This window comes from Protopterus annectens, chromosome 11.part0 (assembly GCF_019279795.1).
Source record: "Protopterus annectens isolate FY-2018-M chromosome 11.part0, PAN1.0, whole genome shotgun sequence".
NCBI lineage: Eukaryota > Metazoa > Chordata > Ceratodontiformes > Protopteridae > Protopterus > Protopterus annectens.
In genome coordinates, this window is record NC_056745.1 from 658,964,776 (window position 1) to 658,987,512 (window position 22,737).

A 22,737-nucleotide genomic window follows, 5' to 3' on the forward strand; every position below is an offset into this window, starting at 1 on the left:
AAATACGAAAATTTCAGGACGCCGAACGGCACTTGCAAAACGCTGCTTCTGCTTCGGACCATGCGGCAAGAAAGACTGAGGATATGGCGTCGGTCATGCGCTTTAGTACCACGGCGTACTGACGTCAGATCTGAGCGACCATGACCGACGCCAGCCTAACACTTTGGTATTCGGGCCGACCGAGGACAGCGGACTACCCACAGGTTATGACTGCAGCAATGTGAAATGAAGAACATCCTTCCTTTTAGCTTAACCCAAGTCTGTAACTGTGGCTGTCAGTTTGGGACAATTGTTTCTATTAGGAAGGTGAAACTTCCAACATTTGAAGATGCACATAGTTGTGTGTTAATATTAATTTAATGAGTTTTGGGGTGTATATTTTGTTTTGCTTGAGTGCTTTCAATAAAACAAAGTTTTGTAATATGTGACATAGGCTCAAATGGATATGACAGGAAACAACTGTATAAAAGGTCAACCTACCAAACATTAGTGTGTGCATGTAACACAAAAGCTGGAAACAGATACTTAACAAAAAAGCAGTTACTAACAAAAGGTGGGAATACTTTTTAACATAACCCTTTTGATATTATCTATAAATGTCAATGGTTCCACAGATATATACAAAAATGAAAGAGTAGTTAAGTATATTAAAAATATAGAGTGCAAATGTCTATGCTACAGGAGAAGCATTTGGAAAGAAATGAACATGTGAATTTGATAAAGAAAGGATTTCAGGAGGGTTATTCAGCAGAATACCTGGGACAAAGGAAAACAGGAGTACTTATGTTAATTGCAAGAGGAGCACAGTGGCAGAAGAGGATAAAAAAGATAATAATGGTAAATATGTAGTACTAAGGGGGCTACTAGCAAGGGTGGAGTATTACAATGGTATGTATTTATATTCCACCCAAAATTGCTATAATGGAGCTTAAGAAAATTCTGAGAAATAATTAGCTTTCAGCAGGGAATATTAGTTATAGGTGGGGACTAGAATTTGATTTGCAGCAGGGAAAATGTGTCTGCGGGGCCCAGAAGGGAAAATATAACAAAGGGCAATAGATTTTTGAAGAAATTTATGAAAATATTTGGCATGGAAGATGTAAATTCAATACTAGGAGTGAAATTACATATTATTCTTCAAGATACAAAACGTGGGGTAGGCTACACAGAACTTAAATTTCACAGGTCCATGTACATTTAATTGAAGGTCTTGATATACATTTAATAACTATTTCAGATCATGCGCCAGTAATAACTGAAATAAAACTGCAGGATAATTAAAAAGCAACAAGATTTATTCAAAGGGACTAGCAAATGTTAAAGCATTGCAGAATAGGGGGAATCTCACAGAACAAGAAGAGGAGAAATTGTAGAATGCTAGCAGAAAATAAAGGATTACATCAATAATAAGAATGAGTTTTTAAAGATCACTGTTAACCAGCTGTTTTTTGATAATAATGCCAGAGAACAAAAACTTTTAGTGCAGTGACGCAGGCAAAAGAAAGTAGAAAGGGTTGTCGCCAAGCTTTGGGATTCCACAACAATGAAGATAACAAGAGATCCTGTAGAGGTACTAGAAATATTTTGGACATTTTATGAAAGTCTGCAAAAAGGAGAGAAATATGGAGATCAAGAAAATGTACAAATTTAAATGTTTATGGAATAATTAACCAAGCCAAGTTTAGAGGTAGATAAAGCTCAATTACTAATACTTAGGATAGGAGGCGATGAGATAAAAATGGTGATGCACACCCCAATCAACAGGAAAGTCTACATCAATAGATGGCATTCCTGTGGAAGTTTGGAATCTAGGAGGGAAAAACTGATAAAGATCTGGAAGGTTTTGTTTAACAGTATTTTAAGAGGAGGAGAAGCACACACTTCCTGGAAGAAAGTAGTGGTGACTGTAATACCCAAAGAGGGCAAAGGCCCATCAGATCCAGCTTCATATGGACCCATTTCAATCCTAAACCATGATTACAAGTTGTTTATCTCTACAATGGTCAAAAGAATGCAAAGGTGATGCCAAAATTGATAGACATGGATCAATGTGGTTTTGTGGAGGGGAGGAAAACATTTGACAACATTAACAGAACACTGATGATCCAAAGGGAAGCTGAATGTAAGAAAATACCACTGCTGTTGGTAAGTCTTGATGCAGAGAAAGCATTTGACAAAGTAATCTGTGAGTTTATGAGCAGGGCAATGGAAGCATTTGTATTCCCTGACAAAATTATAAGGTTGATTTAGGACACATGAGGGATCAGAGGCAAACATGTAAGTGGGTGGGTTCCTCTCTGATAATTTAAGTTTGAGCAGAGTAACCAGGCAGGGGTGTCCTATTTCCCCTTTGTTTTTTTTTCACTATATTTAGAACCACTGACAAAGAAAATAAGAGACTCAGAAATTCAAGGATATAATTGGTATGGTAGTCAAGAAAACCTGGCTTTATTTGCAGATGATTTTTTGATACCTGCTTAAACCAGAAAAGGACATTTTAGTGTTGTGGAACATTTTGAGGCAGTTCCAAATCTATTCGGGATACAAAATGAATGAAGCTAAAACAATGGCAATTGCTGTAAATTATGTACCCACACATGAATTGGTTCAATATCCATATTTATGGGGACATGATAAAAATGAAGCACCTAGGAGTATGGATTAAGGAGGATTCTGGTCTAGCAGCTAAGGATATGTAGGAAGACACTAAACAAAAGATAATACAAAAACTAAGAAATTGGAAGCTCTGTTATATGGATATGGACAGCAAGATACACGCAGTTAAAATGTTTTTAGTACCTTTAGTTTTATATTCAGGTCAGGCATATTTTTATCAACCAGAAGAGAAGTTGTGGATAGCAATTAATAAAGAGCCAAAGGGTTTTATCTCGGAGGAGAAGACGGCAACAGTCAAGTGGGATAAGTAGATTTTTCTAATAGACCAAGGCAGTTTGGGAATACCTGATTTGAAGAGGCATTTCAGAGCTACACAGTTAAGAGTGCTATACATAGTACAAGCAGAAACCTAAAATTCAAAGTAGAAAGGGATGATGATGAAATGGGGGAAGCTCAAGAAAAAAGAGGAGACTCGGATTTTGGATGCAGATCCTTAAGAAGAATAACAATAACCATGCAGAATGTTATATTCATTAAAGTAGCACACAGTATTCTAAGAACTAAACCAACAAGGGAATGGTGAAAGGAGATTCGGCTGATAGGGCTGACTGCAATTAGGCATACAGACAACAGGCAAGAGGGGGCTGAATTTTACTGGAGAAAACTGGTAAAAGGGCCAAGGTATTGGGAGCAAATGATTAGGGAAAGAGGCCAAGAATGTATTTGGACTACAGGCTAGACACTGCCTTCCCTATCAAGGATTGATAACAGAGTACAGGCAAAAAGAAAAAGGGCGGTCCTAAGTAAAAGACTGGTAGAATTTTTAGTAGAATCTAGAACAAAAGCTGTGCTGCTGTTAAAGGAATAATTAGTAGAGTATATTGCATGACAATTATAAGAATCAATCAAAGGAAGTTAGAAAGGATTGAGAATAGAGATTGAATAAGCAAGTCACAAAGAGACAATGGGGGTATATATGTATGTCTCCCAAATATGCAACACAGTCTAGAACATTTAGAATCTTTGCTTGGAAGTGTTTACATAGGTATTTTTATACCCCACGTAGACTCCAAAGAATTTTCCTCAGGTTAACAACAAATGTTGGAGGTGCGATGGAGAAGAAACAGGAACCTGGGAACATATTTTCTGGGAGTGAAATGAGTTGGCAGGTTTTACAGATTCCCTGCAGACTGGTCTGCTAGAGATACTGGGTGTAACTAAGGAAATTATTTTATTTTTTTTTGAGCTATAACATACAAATAGGAATTGCCTAGACATAGTAAGGCCTTGCTGAATCTAATTATGGCGGCTGCCATAAAAGCAAATACTAGAAACTGAAATCAAAGTCTAAACCAACTTTACTAGAAGTAGTGAATATAGTAACAGAGATAAAACAACTAGAAATAGGATCTTTAGAAAAGGGTACGAGCAAATTACATAGGAAAAAATGTGAATTGTGGGAATAATACATGCAAAAGAGGAACGAGGGTTAAAATCCTGCCTTCTTTTACTGATAATGATTGGCTAGATTATGAGTGATATATAATGTTTGCAACTACAATTATGACAATGTGGTTTGTGATGTATAATGTTTGCAACTACAATTATGTCATTATGGTTTGTTTTCATTTATATAAATGTAAGACAGTCTATGTCATACATGACAACCTAATAAAGATATTTCTTGTTTAAAAAAAAAAGAGGGGTGAGGGCAGACATGGTTGAATGGCCAACAAATAAACCTTGACAGAGGAGTAAGAAATGCCAGTAGATAATAACAAACACAAATATTGCATTACCAGAGACACGCTAGCCTTAAAAGGGTCCAGGCTATTGTCATGGCACAAAGAAGAACATCTTTTCCATTTGCTAATATTTGATTTCCTTGTAGCAAGTTTTTTTTTTTGCATATTTTAATATCTGCCACACATCCTCAGAGAACAGATGCCTAAAACATATTAAGACTTTATCAGCAAGGCAGATGAAGTTGCTTTGAGTTAGGATGTTCAAACACCCCTTGTTCTGCATGTGTAGTTCCAGCCTCTGAGGAAGCTTCTAGTAATTGCCCTTGGCAACTATCAAAAGAAGGGAGAACCACTGTTGCCTGAGCCAGAAAGGAGTCACCACAATGATCTCTCAGTAGGGGAAAGGAAAGAAAAGCATATGGGAATATTTATGTGCAAGGAAAAGAGAATGCATCTGTTTTCCAGGCCTTCTTGCATGTTGTTCTGGAGCAGAATTTTGCCAACTGACTGGTGTGAATTGAGGCAGATAGATCTATCTGAGGTGTTCCCACAGCTTTATCAATTCCTGGAAGACTCTCTAATTCAGTTTCCATTCATGAGGGTCTGCTCTGGTCCTGCTCAGTTTGTCAGCCACAGAATTTTACCCCGTTGGCATGTAAGATGGCTGTACAGTGAGATTGTACAGAAAAGCTATATTCCAGGCTGCCAAGACTAGTCTGGATGGAGGGTAAGATCTGGTTCCTCCATGTTTATGTGTCACATTGCTGTGGTGTTGTCTGTAACTACGTGTAATGGGTCTGGGACCCATACGTGATTGACAGAGTCAAGAACATTTATTACTACCAACATCTCCTGAATGTTTGTGTGTTTTGATCTGCTTTTTTTTGTTCCAAAGACGCTACCCTTTTACTCCCACATACACTGCTCCCCAAGCGAAGCCTGAAGCTTCTAGAGTTACAGACTCTGCTGGAGCTGGAACAGAAAATGGGAGATCTGCATAGGGTTGCTACCTTTCATTGTGGCTAAAACCGGTCTAAGGCCACACCCCTCGCATCACCCATAACCCTACCCATGCCGCCCCCCTCTCCCATCCACATTCTGCCCATTTTGTGATGTCACTATGACATCAGCTGGTGGGGAATGCCCCCTTTTTCTGTTCCTGACGCCTGCTTTCAGCTGATTTACTATGCTTTTCTGTAAAAAAAGCACAGTAAATCACCCAATTTAACAAACTGTAATGGTCTGTTTCCTTTTTTTGAAACAGAATACCAGAGTCTGTACAGTGTTTTCTGGACTACCGGACAATCGGTTTGATTTCCAGATAGTCCAGAAAAAAAAATGGATAGGTGGCAACCCTAGATCTGCATGCAGATAAAACTGGTATTCCCATCAAAGGAAGTTCTCTTTTCACAAATCCCAAAAAATGGCAATCTGAAATGTCAGGGGAAGTTAATCTTGGGACCACACTGATTTTAGGTACCACTGAATTTTTCTCATGTGGAATCTGCTTAGAGGAATCATGAATTTTATAAACCCTAGTATCCTAAGAAATTTCCTTCCTGAGGCCTTGATTAGAGTGAAAAAAAAACTCTAGAATAGAGCCAGAGATCTAAATCCAATTTTTATCCTGGGGAAGACAAGTTTTTTGTACTCAGATATCTAGGAGATAACCCAGGAAAGCAATCCTCTGAGGAGTAAAGCAAAACTTATGGATGCTCCCCTGAAACTCCAGTCTACGCAGGAGATCTCGCATACAGGCGAGATACTTATGACACTTTGAAAGAGACTCTGTAAAGGTATGCAAATAATCTAAATAAGGAAAACTATGAATACCTTGCAATCTGCAGAAGGTATTCTCTGGAGCTAGAGACTTTGTGATTACCCTTATAAGCAGTGGATAATCCAAAGGGTAATACAGAGAAATGAAAGTATGATCCAGACACTAAAATCCTTATGAAATATTTGAAATTTGGTGTTATAGGAACGTGATTGTAAGCATACTTTAAATATAGGGTAAATAAAAACCTTAAATGGGGAACAAGAGGTAACAGGTCATGATGGGATAACATTTTGAAGTTTGGAATGCTCAAAAATGGTTTAGAAAGGAAAAATTTGGGCCTTCTCTCCATGAGACTTCTTTCTTTGGCACCAGAGACATTAACAAAAATAAAAAAATAAAAAAATAAATAAATAAAAAATTCATTTTCTTGACAGAGTGACAGTTTCTGTTACCCCCTGATTTAGCAGATGGTAAGTGACAGAAGGGGAAAAAAGTATGCTCTGGCAGAAGAGTAATTCCCTAAAAAGATGTATGAGATTCCCACTGTCATCTGTATTCCTAACACGATCACTCTCAAAACCCATTTGTCTGACATCAGTTGTCAAAGATAGAAATGGAAGGTCAGACTTTTGTGAAAAAAATTACAGTTTTGCCAGAGTAGGAAAAGTTGGAGATGGCGGGGTGGGTTCTGAAGATAGTCATTATGAATTGTTAGATTGTCCTTCTTTCTGGGTGGGGTCCTCTTCTTTTTGGAGTCCCCCCGCCATTGCTTTGTAAAAGTCTGATTACCAGCAGCTTGCTGTGACTGCTTATTTTGCTTTTTGTAAAATCTTGTAGAGGTAGCTATAAACCCCCTGACTAATTTGAAGAAGGAAGGCTGAAAAATCTAAGAACCTTCCTGAATCAACTTCCTTCTCTCATCACACTTTTAATGAGTTCTACAGCAGGTGGTCCAAATACTACCTCTTCATCTAAGGAAGAATTCAAAATTTCAACTTTTACATCCTTATAAAGGTTATTTGTAATCAATCATGCAAACCTCCTCATAACAGTGAAAGTAGCAGCAGCTCTAGAGGTGACATCAACTGACTTATAAGAATGTTTGGTTACCTGAGACACAAAGTCAATAAGATTACAGAAAGATGATGTTTCCTCGGACAAAGGAAAATAAGTCCTAATGTTCCTCATACTCCCGTAAGAGGTAAGTATAAACTTTAACATGTGAGCTTGACAACTGAGAATTCTAAAAATAAGTGTAGCAGAAGAATACACTTTTTCCTAAATCTTTCAAAGGCATTTCCATCCTTGTTAGAGTGGGAGAGATTAGAATTTATCAGATATTTAGCAGCAGCTAAAGTTACTAAGAAAACCACTGATGGGCCTCATCTGGGGTTAGGAAAAAAAATTAAGATGGAGGAACTTTATACAACTTATCTGCCTTCTAAAGAGTAGCAGGATGGCTTCTAGGGAAGTTGCCCAAAATAATGAATACATCCTCCAAAGAACAGGAGTAACAGGAGTAACTGTGGTAGGTTCAGGAAATTCCAGTTGCAATAAATATTTCTATAATGACTGGAAGATCATACATTTCCCACAGAAACAACCATTCCCTTCTAGATACAGTTTCAGAAAAAGTAATCTTTCCAAAGGGCTATGAGAAGAAACATTCTTCTCAGAATCAGACTCAAAAACCTCAGAGGAGAAAACAGGAGTTGTCCTCTCACAATAATTTTCCTATTCAAAGTCGTGAACATCATCAGACAGTGAGGAATTCCTTCTTCTCTAACTAGTAACACCAGAACTAGGAGTTGTTCCACAGTAAAGGTGAAAAACATGCTTGAATCCCAGGAAAGTCTGGCAACAGTAGTTGGTGAAACACACAAGTAATTAAAAAGTCAATCTTTCTACCACAAAACCCAGTAAAATGCAATTTAAACACTTAGTCCAGACCACAAAAGTAATTTAACCCAACGTTTTGACAGGAAAAAGAAGTTATGTACTCACCATAACATTCCATCCGAGTAGTTGTACGTCATTTGTCTTCAACCTGTGGGTATTCAGATCCGAGATGGCCGCATCACCAGCATCTGATCTGGGCTCCAAGCTCCTCCCCTTACCCATAACGCACCTCTGTCTCCTTCCTTCCCTCAAATTGAGTTTGCTGTATCAGAAAACATAAGCCCGACCCAGAAAAAGGACCTTACCACTAAAGGCTCCCACAAATCTAGGCCAAGCATCGCCAGGAGTGCAACCAGTGTGCACTTCTCCCATATACCAGAATAGGACCATTATGACAAGGTCAGGGGGAAGGAGGGGGGATGGTTGAAGACAAATGAAGTACAACTACTCAGATGGAACGTTATGGTGAGTACATAACTTCATCTGAAGTAGTTTACTTCATTTGGTCTTCAACCTGTGGGACAGAGTCCCCAGCTACCAATACCTGGGTGGCCCTCATGGAAGGCTATTTCGGAGCACTGCAGAGCCAAAGGATGCCCTACTCCTGGATATAATGTCCAATTTGTAATGAGATATAAAGGTATGAGATGAGGACCAAGTAGCTGCAGAACCAATGTCATCCAGTGACAATCTAGACCAAAAGGCCGCTGAAGTAGCCATAGACCTCATGAAATGGGCTTTAATCTGATCCGGGGGGGAGATACCTTTATCAGAATCTGCCCAGATAATACACTGGGAGATCCAGCAAGCAACGGTGACTTTAGAAATAAGTTTGCCCAAGAACAGTTTGGAATAGGACACAAATAGTTGATCTGATTTAAAGGATTTTGTTCTGTGTAAATAAAACCTCAGTTGTTTATGCACATCCAGCAAATGTAACTTGTACTCACCCCTGTTTTGGAAATTTGGGAAGAAAACAGGAATATTGATTGATTGGTTAATATTAGTTTCTAAAGCCACTTTAGGAAGAAAGGAAGGGTTAGTGCAGAGGAAAACGCTTTCCTTATGAAACACCAAGTAAGGAACTTTAATGGACAAGCCTTGAAGTTTTGACACCCTCTTAGCAGATGCGATAGCCACCAAAAAGGCAGTTTTCCAAGAAAGGAACTGTAAATCTACTGAAGCCGCTGGTTCAAAGGGAGGGGAGACTAGAGCTTGCAGAACAAAGGTGAGATCCCAGGGAGGTGTCGGATTTTTCACTGGTTGTCATAACAGAAAAGTTCCTTTAAGGAAGGTCTTACAAAGCCTGGAAGAAGCTAAGGATGCCATGTTTCCCCCCACATGTAAGTTAGAGATGGCAGCCAATTGGATTTTAACAGTAGAAGAACTAGCCTCTTGGTAAAAAATACCAGAAAGAAAGTCCAGAATAGCGGGAATCGGAGCCATAAAGGGATCGAAGTTCTGTTGAGAAGCCAAAATAGAAAAACGTTTCCATTTGCTACAATATATCTTTCTGGTAGAAGACTTGTGAGCCGCCACCAGAATTGATTTAACCGGAGAAGATAAACCGGGAGTCCTAATCATTACTGGAACTGGAGCAGCAAAGCTGTGAGTTTCAGACTGTCCAGGGGTGGGTGAGAAATCTCTGAGGGTTGAAAAATAGAGCCAAGATCCATGGTGGAACTACTAGGTGAGACCAAAGTGAGGGGAACCAGACTTGGCGAGGCCAGAATGGGCAATGAGGATTACAGTGTTCCCCAGGCTAAGAGCTTTCTTAAGAAACTTTGAATGTGAGATAACGGCAGGTAAGCATAAAGAAGATCAGGAGGCCAAGCATGAACCAGTGCGTCTCTGGGGGCTTCCCCCCGAGGGGGATTCAGAATGAAGAACTCGCTGCATTTCACGTTGGAAGGAGAAGCAAAAAGATCGCAGCAAGGCCGAACCTACTGGAGGAAGATCTGTTCTGCTACCGAAGGATTCAGAGACCACTCATAAGGCATCAAAATAGTCCTGCTGAGCCTGTCCGCCAGTATGTTGGACCGTCCCGGAATGTGTGTTGCCAATAGAAAGCAACCAGTGGAAATTGCCCATTCCCACACTCTCATGGCTTCTCGACAATGGGGATAGAATCTGGTTCCACCCTGCTTGTTGACATACCAGACTACAAACATGTCTGACTAGATAGCAATAGTCCCTAGAGGAAGATGGAACTGCCCTCATCTCCAGGACATTAATATGCAAATTGGTCTCGAAAGGGGACCACGTGCCTTGGACTGTCCTTCCCCAGCAATGCCCCCCCCACACTAGCTGGGAGGCATCCGTGGTCACTGTGGTTGTGGGAAAGGATGGAAGAAAGGGACGTCCTTAGACAAGTTCCGGGGAAAGAGTTCACCAGAGAAGTGACTCCCTGCAAGCCTGGGATATGTGTATCGGATGGGACAAGGGTAGGTCCAGAAAGGGACCACTGAACTGCTAACATCCACTGGAGGACCCTCATGTGAAGATGTGCAAAGGGTAGAAGATTGATAGTGGCTGCCATGGAACCCAGGGCCCGCAGAACTGTTTCCACTGATGGGCGGTGAGAATGAAGAATGTAAGATACGTGAAGTTTTAAACTGTTTACCCTTTCCGGGGTGAGATAGACTTTCATTTGTATGGTGTCTAGCCGAGCTCCAGTGAAATCAAGCTCTGAACTGGAGCCATCGACGACTTGCTGATGTTGATTGTAATGCCCAGTCTGTTTGCTAGAAGAAGGAAATAATCCTGGGCCTGACATGGTACATGCTTGGTAGGGGCAGCAAGGAGCCAATCATCCAAGTAGGGGAAAACCTGGATTCCCTGAAGCCTCAGGTGGACCGCTACCACCGCCATGACTTTGGTGAACACCCTGGGGGGCTGAGGTGAGACCAAAGGGTAGGGCCCCTGAATGGATAACGATTGGCCCCCAGCTGGAAGTGAACAAACCTGTGGGAGTGCCTGTTCATTTTGATGTGATAGCACGCGTCCTACAGGTCAAGTTTAGCACATCCAATCCTCTGCTTACAGGTAGGGCAGAATCGACTGAAGCGTGACCCTCTGGAATTTCTCTTTGGCTACTGACAGGTGCAGAGTGGAAAGATCCAGAATGGGTCTTAGGTCCCCCATTTTCTTTGGCACTACGAAACTGGAATAGGTGCCAGATCCAGATTGGTCAGGGTGGACGGGTTGGATGACTCATTTTCTTAGCAGCTTTTCTATCTCCAGTGCTGCTTCCTCCCTTTGTGCGGGTGGAACATCCGGGAGGAATTTTGGTGGGGGAGGTGGATTCATAAACGGGATAGAGTAGACTCTGGATATGATTTGTAAGATGTAAAGAAAGACGGCCCCGACTGCCTTCAGAGATGAGCAGTTGGGCAACCCCTTAGGGTTGTGCGGGCCTGTCCGAGAATGGTTCTTGAGACCCGAAGTTCTTCGGACCCCCACTGCCTCTGGGCCTGTGTGTCTATCCTAACCCCCTCTGCTTCTGGGGGATGAAGAGTCCTGAGTGTCCCGGGAAAACTGAGATTTCTGGCACCACATCTTCTTTGCCCCTCACGGATTCCTTGAAAAGGATCTTTGGCGGGGCAGAGAAGCAGATCCCGACTGCAGACGGTGTCTTCCCGTCCTTCTCACTCTGGACTAGAGTCTCTCGCATGGACTTCCTAAACAGGGAAGAACCATCATAGGGGGTATTAGCAAACGACGCCTTGAAGGGTTCCAAGAATTGACAAAGCTGGAGCCAGGCATGGCGCCTCATGGCAATGCCAGACTCTGCCGCCCTGGCAGCTCCTTCCATGGCATGGGAAAGGAGGCGCATGGACGTATTCACAACCACTTTCAGAGTGGCCATGCACACAGAGAACATCTTCTTACTCTCTGCTGACGTGGACTCTAGGAGTGACTCAGCGACTTCCTTGACTAAATCACACTGTAGCCGGATGGTGTGTGCCATGTAATTCAGCACCCTTATGGTGAAGGCTGCTGAAGCATAGACTCGCTTCCCCAGACGATCCATCGTTCACGACTCCCGGTCAGGAGGATGGACCTTAGAGCTCTCCTGCGCAAACTCTTTCTTGGTGGCAGCTGCCACCACCATAGTATCTACAGGGGACCCCTTACCCCAACTGGTCCTGTCCAGTGGGGGGGGGGGCTAAAAATTTTGTCTGGCCTTTTTGGAATAGGCTTCATGGTGTCCGGTTCCTTCCATGCTCAAGAGGTGATTAGGTCCACCAGTGGATCTGCGGGGGGGGACACACACACCTAGGAGGTAGATGGGCCCATGCTGAATGCCTCTAGGAACACCGACTCATCTGAGGTTGGCTTCTGGGTGGACCACCCCCCTCTTTGGCTTAAGAGTTCCATGATGTCTCCAAAGGAGACACCCTGGGGGGGGGGTGACCTGGGGGAACCTTCCCCTTCCTCCAAGTCAGTGTCATCCATGAGGGACTCTGGAGAGGAGTCCAAGTGCCTCCTTTTGCATATTTGTTTGCGAGGAACCTCCTCAGTGGGACTCTCTGGGGGGGACTTGCAAATTGCTGGCTGCTCCCTAGTGGGTGCTTCCTGAGGCAAAGCAAGCATGGGCTGTCCTTGAGACAACAGGAAGGTCGGACCCATACTCAGAACTGAGGGAGTTGGGGAGGATACGAAGAGGAAATGGTCAGGGTTCTCGGCCCACTCAAGATGACCCTCTCCACCATATCAAATGCAAAAGGGGAGTGTACTTCCTGGGAAACAAGTAAGGGAGTCGCTCCACTCGGATCCGAAAGGGGAGTCAGAGCCTAGCCTGCAGGAGCCGAGATACCAAGGGGGGGACTGCGCTCCAACAAACCCGAAGCTGACAGAACCCCACCCCCAGATCCGGCACCAAGGCTACAGCCCCAAGAGTTCAAATCTGATCTAGTTGGATTCGACACGCTCAAGGCAATGGCCGGCGTCAAGGTACAAGTTACCGTCGGCGCCAACCCCCCGACCCTGAGAACTCTTGGATCCAAAGACACCAAAACCGAGGGTCGGATCGGAGAAGGAGCTATGGGGATAAAGAAGGGCTGCGAGCTCCCCACTCTGGAGGGAGAGGGGGCTGGGCAAGACTTCCATCTGAATCTGGGTGCGGATGAGCTTCTGCATCATCCTGTCCACCTCTGACTCACTCAAGCTGTGGGTGGAAGGAGATGATGAAGCCACCAACACCGGCCGGGAGTGTCGGTGAGGGGAGGCTCTGGATGATGGCCTAGATACCTCCGGCTCTGGGGAAAACCTGGGCGAGCAGAGCCAAGGGGTAAAGGGCCTAGGAGGGTTCCTAGATTTAGGAGGAGGCCCCGACAGAGCCGAGTGGTCTGGAGACCGCTTCCTAGGTTTGTCCTTAAGATGCTTATCCCCATCCGCAGGCCTCAAGATGGGAGGTTGACTCCCAGAAGCCTGGGAAGGAGCAGACAAAGTGGTAGGAGTTGAAGAAGCAGTAGTGCGGACAGCCATCCCTGAAGCAGGCAGAAGTCTCTTCATCATACGTTTAGCCCTCCTATACATGAGGGCTCTAGGGTTGAAGCTAGCGCAAATACAGCAGGCTGTATCCAGGTGGGCCACTCCTAAATACACTACACACAGAGTGTGGCCATCCACTGGAGACAGCTTATGGGCCCACTCTGTGCATTTTCTAAAGACAGGCTTGGGGTTGTCAGCCATGTCTGCAAATAAGCCCAACACACACAAACCCACACACACACACGCTCATTAACTAAAGGGGGGAAGGAAGGCCAAGGAAGGGACAACACTACACCACTAAGTTTTGTTTGTTTTTTTTTTTTATTGTTTTTTTTGACACCCGAGACTAATGCGAGGTAGGGGAGGTTGAAAAGGGAGATAGAGAATCCGAATCTAACACTAACGGACAAAAAAAATGTCACTTACCCACAAAAGATGTCTGGAACTCATTGATCACAATGCGTAGCTTTTCAGCGGCAAATGAGATCTGAGGGAAGGAAGGAGACAGAGGGGCATTACGGGTAAGGGGAGGAGCTTGGATCAGATGCTGGTAATGCGGCCATCTCGGATCCGATTCGGATCCGAATACCCACAGGTTGAAGACTAAATGAAGTAAACTACTTCAGATACATAGTTTTAACTTAGTTTTAACAACTTTTCCCCCTCAAAACTTAAAAGTAATACTATAAGTACAAAGTGACTAAAAGTCACGACTCAGTCTATGAAAACATGTTTCCCAGTTTAAAGACAGTATTTTATAGAAAAAGAGAACTGTTTGTCAAAAAATAAGATGTCAAAGGTTTTTCTCCCAAAGGGAACTTCTCTGCCCAGCAATGAAGAAGTGTTACCTGACCATCGATCCTTAAAAACTGACAACAGGAGCTCTCTACAGCAGCAGGAAAGCACTGAAGGGCCTGGTTCCCAAATGACGAATCTTCTTCAACTATGCCTGAGCTGGTTAATAGTTTAGGTCTGAGAAAGATGCCCTTGCAGCTGCCCGGATGTTATATCCTTAGCAGGATATAACTCATATAGATAATGCTACTACAGAAGAGAGTAAATGAACATTTCCAAATTTAATCTTAAAAGAAGAGGAAAATCTGTCCCCCATACTGATGTTGCTGTTGTTGTCTTTCGGCTTTTCCCGGTTAGGGGTCGCCATAGCAGAACTCCGGTCCGCTAATGATTAGCAGTAGATTTTTCACGCACGCCCATTTACGCATGTCTTTTGAACGCCCACTCAACCGCGGGGAGGACATGCAGACTCCACACAGAAGGCACTCCAGCCGAGAATCGAACGGGAGAACCTCTTGCTGTGAGGCAACAACGTTACCGCTGCACCACTGCGGAAGTATCTGTCCCCCATACAGATGAGAAGCAGAAATGTAATGTCTTTTTTAAGACTACCGTTAAATGATGCATAAGATACCTCTTACACAATAGATCAACATTTTTTGCTAAAAATGAGGAAAAAAATTAATGATTTAGCCTGCTAAAGCTGTGAATGTGATCACAAATGTAACTGCCCTATTAACTTTTGCCATCTTAAAAGCACTCTGCCTCCAGTCCTTCTCCCAGTTTCCTGTTACTTTCAAATACTTTTATGAAAAGTTCCTAGACAAACTTTAGAGAATGTGAATCTCTTTAACATTAGGCTCTACACCTCAAAAATCTTCCTCTTTGGTGTAAATTTCGATGTTTCAATGTGTGCTATGCAATACTTTAGGTTCTGTGACAGCTAATACCCAATGCAAATGCTGCCTAATTCAGGCTGAAGTTACCTTATCTTCAAAGATGTTTTAGTATGTTTTATTTATTCATTGTACACTTTCTATTAAAATGTGACGTTCTAAACTGCAAACAGGCAAAAAGACAGACTATAAAAAAAGACATGGGACTAGTGCTGACGACATTATTAGAGGCAACTAGACAGACCTTAAAAAGGACATGAGATAGGGGCTGATTGTGTTACTAGAGGCAAACATACTGACCAAAAAGGACCAGAGTCTGGTGCTGACTGCTTTACTAGAGGCAAACAGCCTGACCACAAAAAGAACCTGGGACTGGTGCTGCAAGAGGTGGATAGTAAACTGTGGCTCAAAAAGATGCACTCAGAAGGAGACCAGAAGTATTTTCTAAATCTTTAATAAAAAAAAAAAATAAATAAATAAAAAAAAATAAATAAATCAGCCAAATTTGTTTTTTGTGAATTTATTATATAACAAATCAGTGCATAGGGACACAGATGACAGGAGGCACAGGTCAGCATCTTATTCTAAAAAGTGAAAAATAGTGGTGAAGAAGGGCAACTGTTAAGATTAGACTCACAATCCTGCATTCTCCCAGGCCATGTATAGGAATGTAATTATTGACATATGATTTTACTGAAAGCACTTTTTTTCCTGATACTGTCATTCTATTTAACTCTTACTGTCTTCAATGCACTGTAAATAATTTCACTGAAGTTTTAAAAATGGCATAAAATGGGGACGTTATGCTCTCCTTTATACTGACCGTGTAAACTACTTACTGCAATAGCAGTAGCTGTGTTAAGTTTATTAACATATTTTCATAACAGTAGCTGCATGAAGTGATTTACAGTAAGATCATCACTTGTACTGCTGTATCATGTGTAACCCCTGCCATGTATCACTTGATAAGATGAAAGGAAAATGAAACAGAAAGTTCTACTGATGGGAGGGAACTATAATTACAGGGGATGACGACAATTACTTCACTGGCACTAAGAGTATTCTGATATTTGATTTACATTTCTAAACAAGTAAGTGCTGACAGTGGGACATTGCATCAGCAACAAATCTAGAAACAAATAGCCAAGGTATGCAGACATGATGAAAAATGAAGATAACAGTTACTTACATTACTGGCAATGACAACGTATTATTTAATTTAGATCTGTAAACAGGTAAGTGCTGGAGGTAAAGCTAAAAGCTAGCTTATGCTGGCTAGTATAGTACCCAATAAAATGTGCAGTACTGCACTTATAAAAGCAGCAGTCCTATTAAAGGTGGTATACTTGGTAGCACAATGCTGTTTTTGCATGTATCAGATACCATTCATGGCATTGGATAGCAAAGCACAACCCTTTAAATGGGCAGTAATACCAGGGGAACTTGTAACAATAAAGGAGAGTTGCTCAGCACTGTGTACCTCCATGTGCTGTGCGGAGTCCTAATCTTGAAAACACCATGCCTTGCTGTGACGTACAGCGGCAAACAATGACATTCTCTGGGAGAAGGGGATGCAGAAGGAACAAATTCATCAAAATGAACATGTTTTATTCTGCTCCATCAGTCAACCTTTACAACCTGAATAACTTTTTAGCAGTCTAATGTTTTCTGGATAATGCATTCAGAAGCTAACATATTCTCATAAAAAATATGTAACTAACTTTGATCATTACTGTCCACTATTTTGCATATGATTATAAACTTGTACTGCTTCAACCACATGCATGACCCCCATATTACTCTAATTATGATTCATTTCTTATTGTTTAAATGTTCATTTTTTATCAGCTTGCTTTCTTCTGTGAAGTTCTATAAAGATGTCCTGACTGCTACTCATATGGCTTACTAAGTATGTTATGAATCTAAACATAGCCTATATTATGTGTCACCTTAACTCAGGCACATAAGCTGATTAATTTACATATCTCATTAATAACGATGAATACAGAGACAGCAGGATTCTATGTCATTTCAAAAATACACCTACCGTTGCATTCCTAATTGCTGTAAGAATGTCAATGGTACTAAGGCCACCTAATGGATCGACACACTCTAAGGTACGACCAAAGGTTTCATGAAATATGTAGCAGATCCTAGCTCCTCCACACCTGATGAAAATAAACAAAATTGCAAATGAAGGAGAAAATAATGAACACAAAGTAACATTTTGTTTTATTTTAATAATTTAAAGGAATGATGTTTGGAAATTTATAAAGAGACCCCCCTTACAGAGTTATAGATGGTTATGCAAACAACATATAATAAGGGTGAAAAATAAAGTGAATCTTATCTGATTTTTTTAGAATTACAATATATTACAAACTTGACAAGCATTTAAATATTCAAAAGTAATCCAGGAACAGAAACCACAACATTTATTAACAGTCAAAAATGTTTACAAATATATACGCTTTCATGTCAAACAATATTTCATCAGTTATCAAAATACAAAAAGAATGCCAATGTTTATATAGCAGGCAAGACTAACATGCCATCTGTTTTGTTTAAAATAAAAAAACTGCCTACAATATGGAACATCTGCAAACACCCTGTCATTCATTATTTCTTCCTGTGTGAATGTTTTACAACTAAAATAAACATGCTCTTACAGCATAGAACGAAAAATAAAATACCATGATAATAGAGTTCCACTCAGAAACAATAAAATAAAAAGTAAAAACAGAGCAAAACTCTTAACAAGGCAGACACTGAGAATACAAAAGCTGTTTAATGGAAAGCACTTTCACGGTTCTAATACCGCTTCATCAGACAACTCTACAATAAAAATCATCACTACTTATAAAAACATACAACCAATAAGAAACACTCATCAATTAACAGCTTTTGTATTCTAAGTCTCTGCTTTGTTAGAGTTTTGTTCTGTTTTTACTTTTTATCTTACAGCATAGAAGTTTTAAAGATATGATTAAAATGTGCAGACAAAATGAAACGATCAACAGGACAAGCAACTGAAGCAGTTAAGTAGTTAATGTACACTATGATGGTGATAATAATTCACGTGGACATTTCTGCCCCAAATAAGCTATCGAGTCCTACTATAGCTGTTCAGGCTTTCAGTTTAGAACTTGCCACAACTAAAAGAGTCACCCCAATCAAAATGCACCAGCCAGGGTAAAAAAAAGCAGAAGAGAACACATCATAAGGGAGAAGAAGCATAAAATTATGGGTTAAGGGGTGTAACAAGCTATACATCAGCACTAGGTATAATGTTGTTCTGCTCCATCTTTAGAGATCACTCCAGCTACCATCTCTAATTTGAAAGAGTCACTACAGCTGGGACAGAAAACAGTGAAGCAAATGCATGTATATCAGAGAAGTTAAGACAAAAAAATTAAAAAAAAATATTGAGTTCTATACACCTTTACACCAAAACTGAAGACCACACTCATTACAGCAGTTGCATTATTGCATAAGAGAAATAACCAAATGAATGGTCTACTTGACAAAGTGGATACCATCATTACATAAACATAAGGGCAAGATTCAAAGAAAACGAAACTTCCGACTCTCCACGTTACTTAAACTTTTTTATTAATTAAAACAGACAAAACGGTAAGCGCTTTCACGTATACTACTATACGCTTCTTCAGACAATTTAATATGAAAAACAACTGCTTATTTATAGGGAGGCATAGCCCAAGATGATTCAATAAATTATTCAATTAATCAATTAACAGTAATTTTAATCGTGATGACCCATTCCATATGGAACTCTCTTAAAGTTATAGTGCTGACATGATACAAAGCATTAGTTCATTTAACCAGAGAATATGCATAAAATAATAAAATTTGTAAAACAATGATTTTAAGATATAGGCATATTCATTTACAATAAAGTGCATTTATAAAATCATGTTTGTCCTGGTTCTCTAATCACCGAAAACTTCTCATAAAATCACTTCTATTGCATTGATATTTAATAAAATGAAATGCAATTTATAAATAGCTAATAAGTATATGAGTATATAAATATACAAATATATAAATACATAAATAAATAAATAAATAAATAAATATAAACATGTAAATATATAAATATAGTCATATAATAATGGGACAGAAAACAGTGAAGCAAATGCATGTATATCAGAGAAGTTAAGACAAAACAATTAAAAAAAAATATTGAGTTCTATACACCTTTACACCAAAATTGAAGACCACACTCATTACAGCAGTTGCATTATTGCATAAGAGAAATAACCAAATGAATGGTCTACTTGACAAAGTGGATACCATCATTACATAAACATAAGGGCAAGATTCCAAGATATCCTCTACACTTCATAGAGTCAGAGCAAGGAAATGGACAAGCCCCTAATAAGAGACATCTGTGTAGTACTATAGCAGGAGCAATACATACCTTTACAACAAAATGGCAGATGATGCATAGTACACATGTAAATGAGCCACACAGCACAAATAGCAGTGTTAATGCACTTCAGAGACCACTAAAGTGCATGCAGCTTAACAGGTTTAGTGAAACTGAGTTACAGAAGTTAAACAGATACACAACATGACAGAAACCACTAGGGTACTATAGTAGGGCAGTTTGCGTTTCCGCCAGCACTGTACACACAAGACACCTTGTTAAGACACACAGACAAATAGACAAACAAGCACATGTACTCTGTGTGCGTATATATATATATATATATATATATATATATATATATATATATATATATATGGTTTCACTTTATAATCTCGAAATGATGAAATCTCGAATTTCAGCATTTCGAGACCATAAAGCCAAACCCGAAACCATAAACCCGAACACACAGCATACACCACACACGAACCACAACACCCACACCACAAAACAAATAAACACAAAAAAAAAAACCACCAAACACGCAAATACCTACACATCCAACAATTACAACTGTAACCCACACATACAACTAATCTAAAACATACTCAAACTCCCACCCAAATCCCTTAAAAAACACTTACCTTACACTCTATGCAAATCCATACACCACATCAAACTGCATCCAACGTAAACATCGCACGTCATGTAATGTAAAGCCATAACCGCGAATTCGAGATATTCGAATTTGCGATTATGCACTTTCCACACTTTGAAATTCGGCTTTATATTCTCGAAATGCTGAAATTCGAGATTTCAGCATTTTGAGATTATGAAGTGAAACTATATATATATATATATATATATATATATATATATATATATATATACACACACACACACACACACACACACACACACACACACACACACACACACACACACAGTATGGGTGTATTTACATGCAATTGCTATAATCAGCAAGGCAAATCTTGCCACATCATGACATACAACAGAAAAAGTGTGCATCTACTGATGTAAATTTACAGTGAATGTGGTATAAATGAACACTGTTGTTTTAAGTTGGAATGTTTCTTTAAATTAGTTGTAAATGTTTTTTTAAGAGCAGGAGGAAATTTTCTGTATTAGTAAGAGCAGTTTCTTTTAAATGACACAAGTCTTTTTCTTTCGGTTGTTCCTGTTAGGGGTCGCCACAGTGGATCATCTGTTTTCATTTCTTCCAGTCCTCTGCATCTTACTCTGACACACCAACCGCCAGCATGTCTTCTCTCACCACATTCATAAACCTTATCTTGGGCCTTCCTCTTTTCCTCTTACCCAGCAGCTCCACCCTTAGCATCCTTCTCCTAATAAAACTAGCATCCCTCCTCAGCACATGTCCAAACCAATGCAATCTTGCCTCTCTGACTTTGTCTCCAAACCATCCAACCTGAGCGGACCCTCTAATATACTGATTCTTAATCCTGTCCATCCTCGTAAAACCCACTGTAAATATTAACATATTTAACTGCCACCTCCATATCTGACTCCTGTCTTTTCATCAATGTCACCGTCTCCAACCCACATAACATAGCTGGTCTCACTACCCCTCTCTCTTGTAGACCTTCCCTTTCACTCTTGCTGGTACTCGTCTGTCACAAATCACTCCTGACACACCTCTCCACCAACTCCACCCTGCCTGTACTCTCTTCTTCACCTCTCTTCCACACTCACCATTACTCTGAAATGTTGATCCCAAGTATTTAAACTCATCCACCTTCTCCAGTTCTACTTCCTGCATCCTCACCATTCCTCTATCCTCCCTGTTATTCACACACATATATTCTGTCTTAGTCCTGCTGACCTTCATTCTTCTCCTCTCTAGAGCATATCTCCACCTCTCCAGGGTCTCCTCAACCTGTTCCCTAATCTCACGACAGATCAATGCCATCTGCAAATTAAAGTTGCAAAAAAGGAAGGCAGAAGACAGCCCTTGTTTAGGAGATTTTATGTCTGAAGCAGCAGCTGTGAACTGGAAGAAGACACCAGGAGGAAGCTGGACGTTGTTCCTGTTAAAGAAGCTCTAAACTATTAATAGACATAGGCATTCACTAAAAGAGATTGTAACCCATTAATAAGGGTATAATTTGAAAGTACTGCCAGAAAGGGTTTGGTAGTGGTGCTGCTGTAGCGTTGTCACCTCACAGCAAGACGTTGTCCTGTTCGATTCTCAGCTACAGCGTCTTCTGTGTGGAGGCATGAGTGAATGGGCATGCCTTCGTTGAAGGTTGTGCGACAGGGCTGGTAACTCGGCACGTAAAAATCCACTACCAAACATTAGCGGACTGGAGTTCCGCTGTGGTGACCCCTAACCGGGATAAGCCGAAAGACGCAACAACTGCCAGAAAGGGTTTTTCTAGCTTTAAGACTTTTATTTCAGAAAAAAAAAATTTTAAAGTTCTTTTCTATAACAGACAGCACTGTTTTCTAAGACTGGTGCCTCCACTGCAACTGACTCTCTATTAACATTATATATATATAGCTATACAGTAATATTTACCCACATGTGCAATACTAATTTCAAGTGGAGATGGAGACAGTACTATTCAAAATAGAGTCAGAGCCAGTGTCCTAAAGAATCACTCCTCACAACTTGCTCTTTAAAAAAACAGGAAGTCCCTCATGATGGAGTCACATGGACAGACAGACAGTATCAGCCTAGGACTAAACAGAGGTACTGCTGGAGCTTAGGGGATGCTTCAAGAGAGAAACAGTTTGGAGCATGGCGCTTGCTAAGAGAGGAGAGCTGGATTAAAAGAGAAGAAGAAACAGATCCAGAAAGGAACAGTCGCCAAGTTGTCTTTAAAGAAGTGTGTTGTTGCTTGATGGATGCAACATGTTCTTGTCATAATACTAGAATGTGACTATAGGAACCATGTTTTATTACCATTGGCTCCCCACCCAGAGTATGTAGGGAGAGCGTGCTTATTTTTTTATATCTTCTGTAAATAAATCAATGTCTACATGAATGGGCTGGCTTTTGAGATAGACCTGTTATTAGAAACACCACAGGTACCACCTCTCCTTGCTCTGCCGCTCCAACCCTCTCGCTCTCTCTCT

At 40.7% G+C, this 22,737-nt stretch overlaps 1 protein-coding gene across 1 annotated transcript in view; it reads right to left on the reverse strand.

Moving 5' to 3' along the window:
- Positions 1–22,737, reverse strand: part of DNM1L (dynamin 1 like) — a 1,168,830-nt gene that overhangs the window by 712,089 nt on the left and 434,004 nt on the right. The window contains exon 6 of the mRNA XM_044088102.1: positions 17,275–17,395. Coding sequence (XP_043944037.1) covers positions 17,275–17,395 — 121 coding nt within the window. The remainder of the gene's footprint in view (positions 1–17,274; positions 17,396–22,737) is intronic.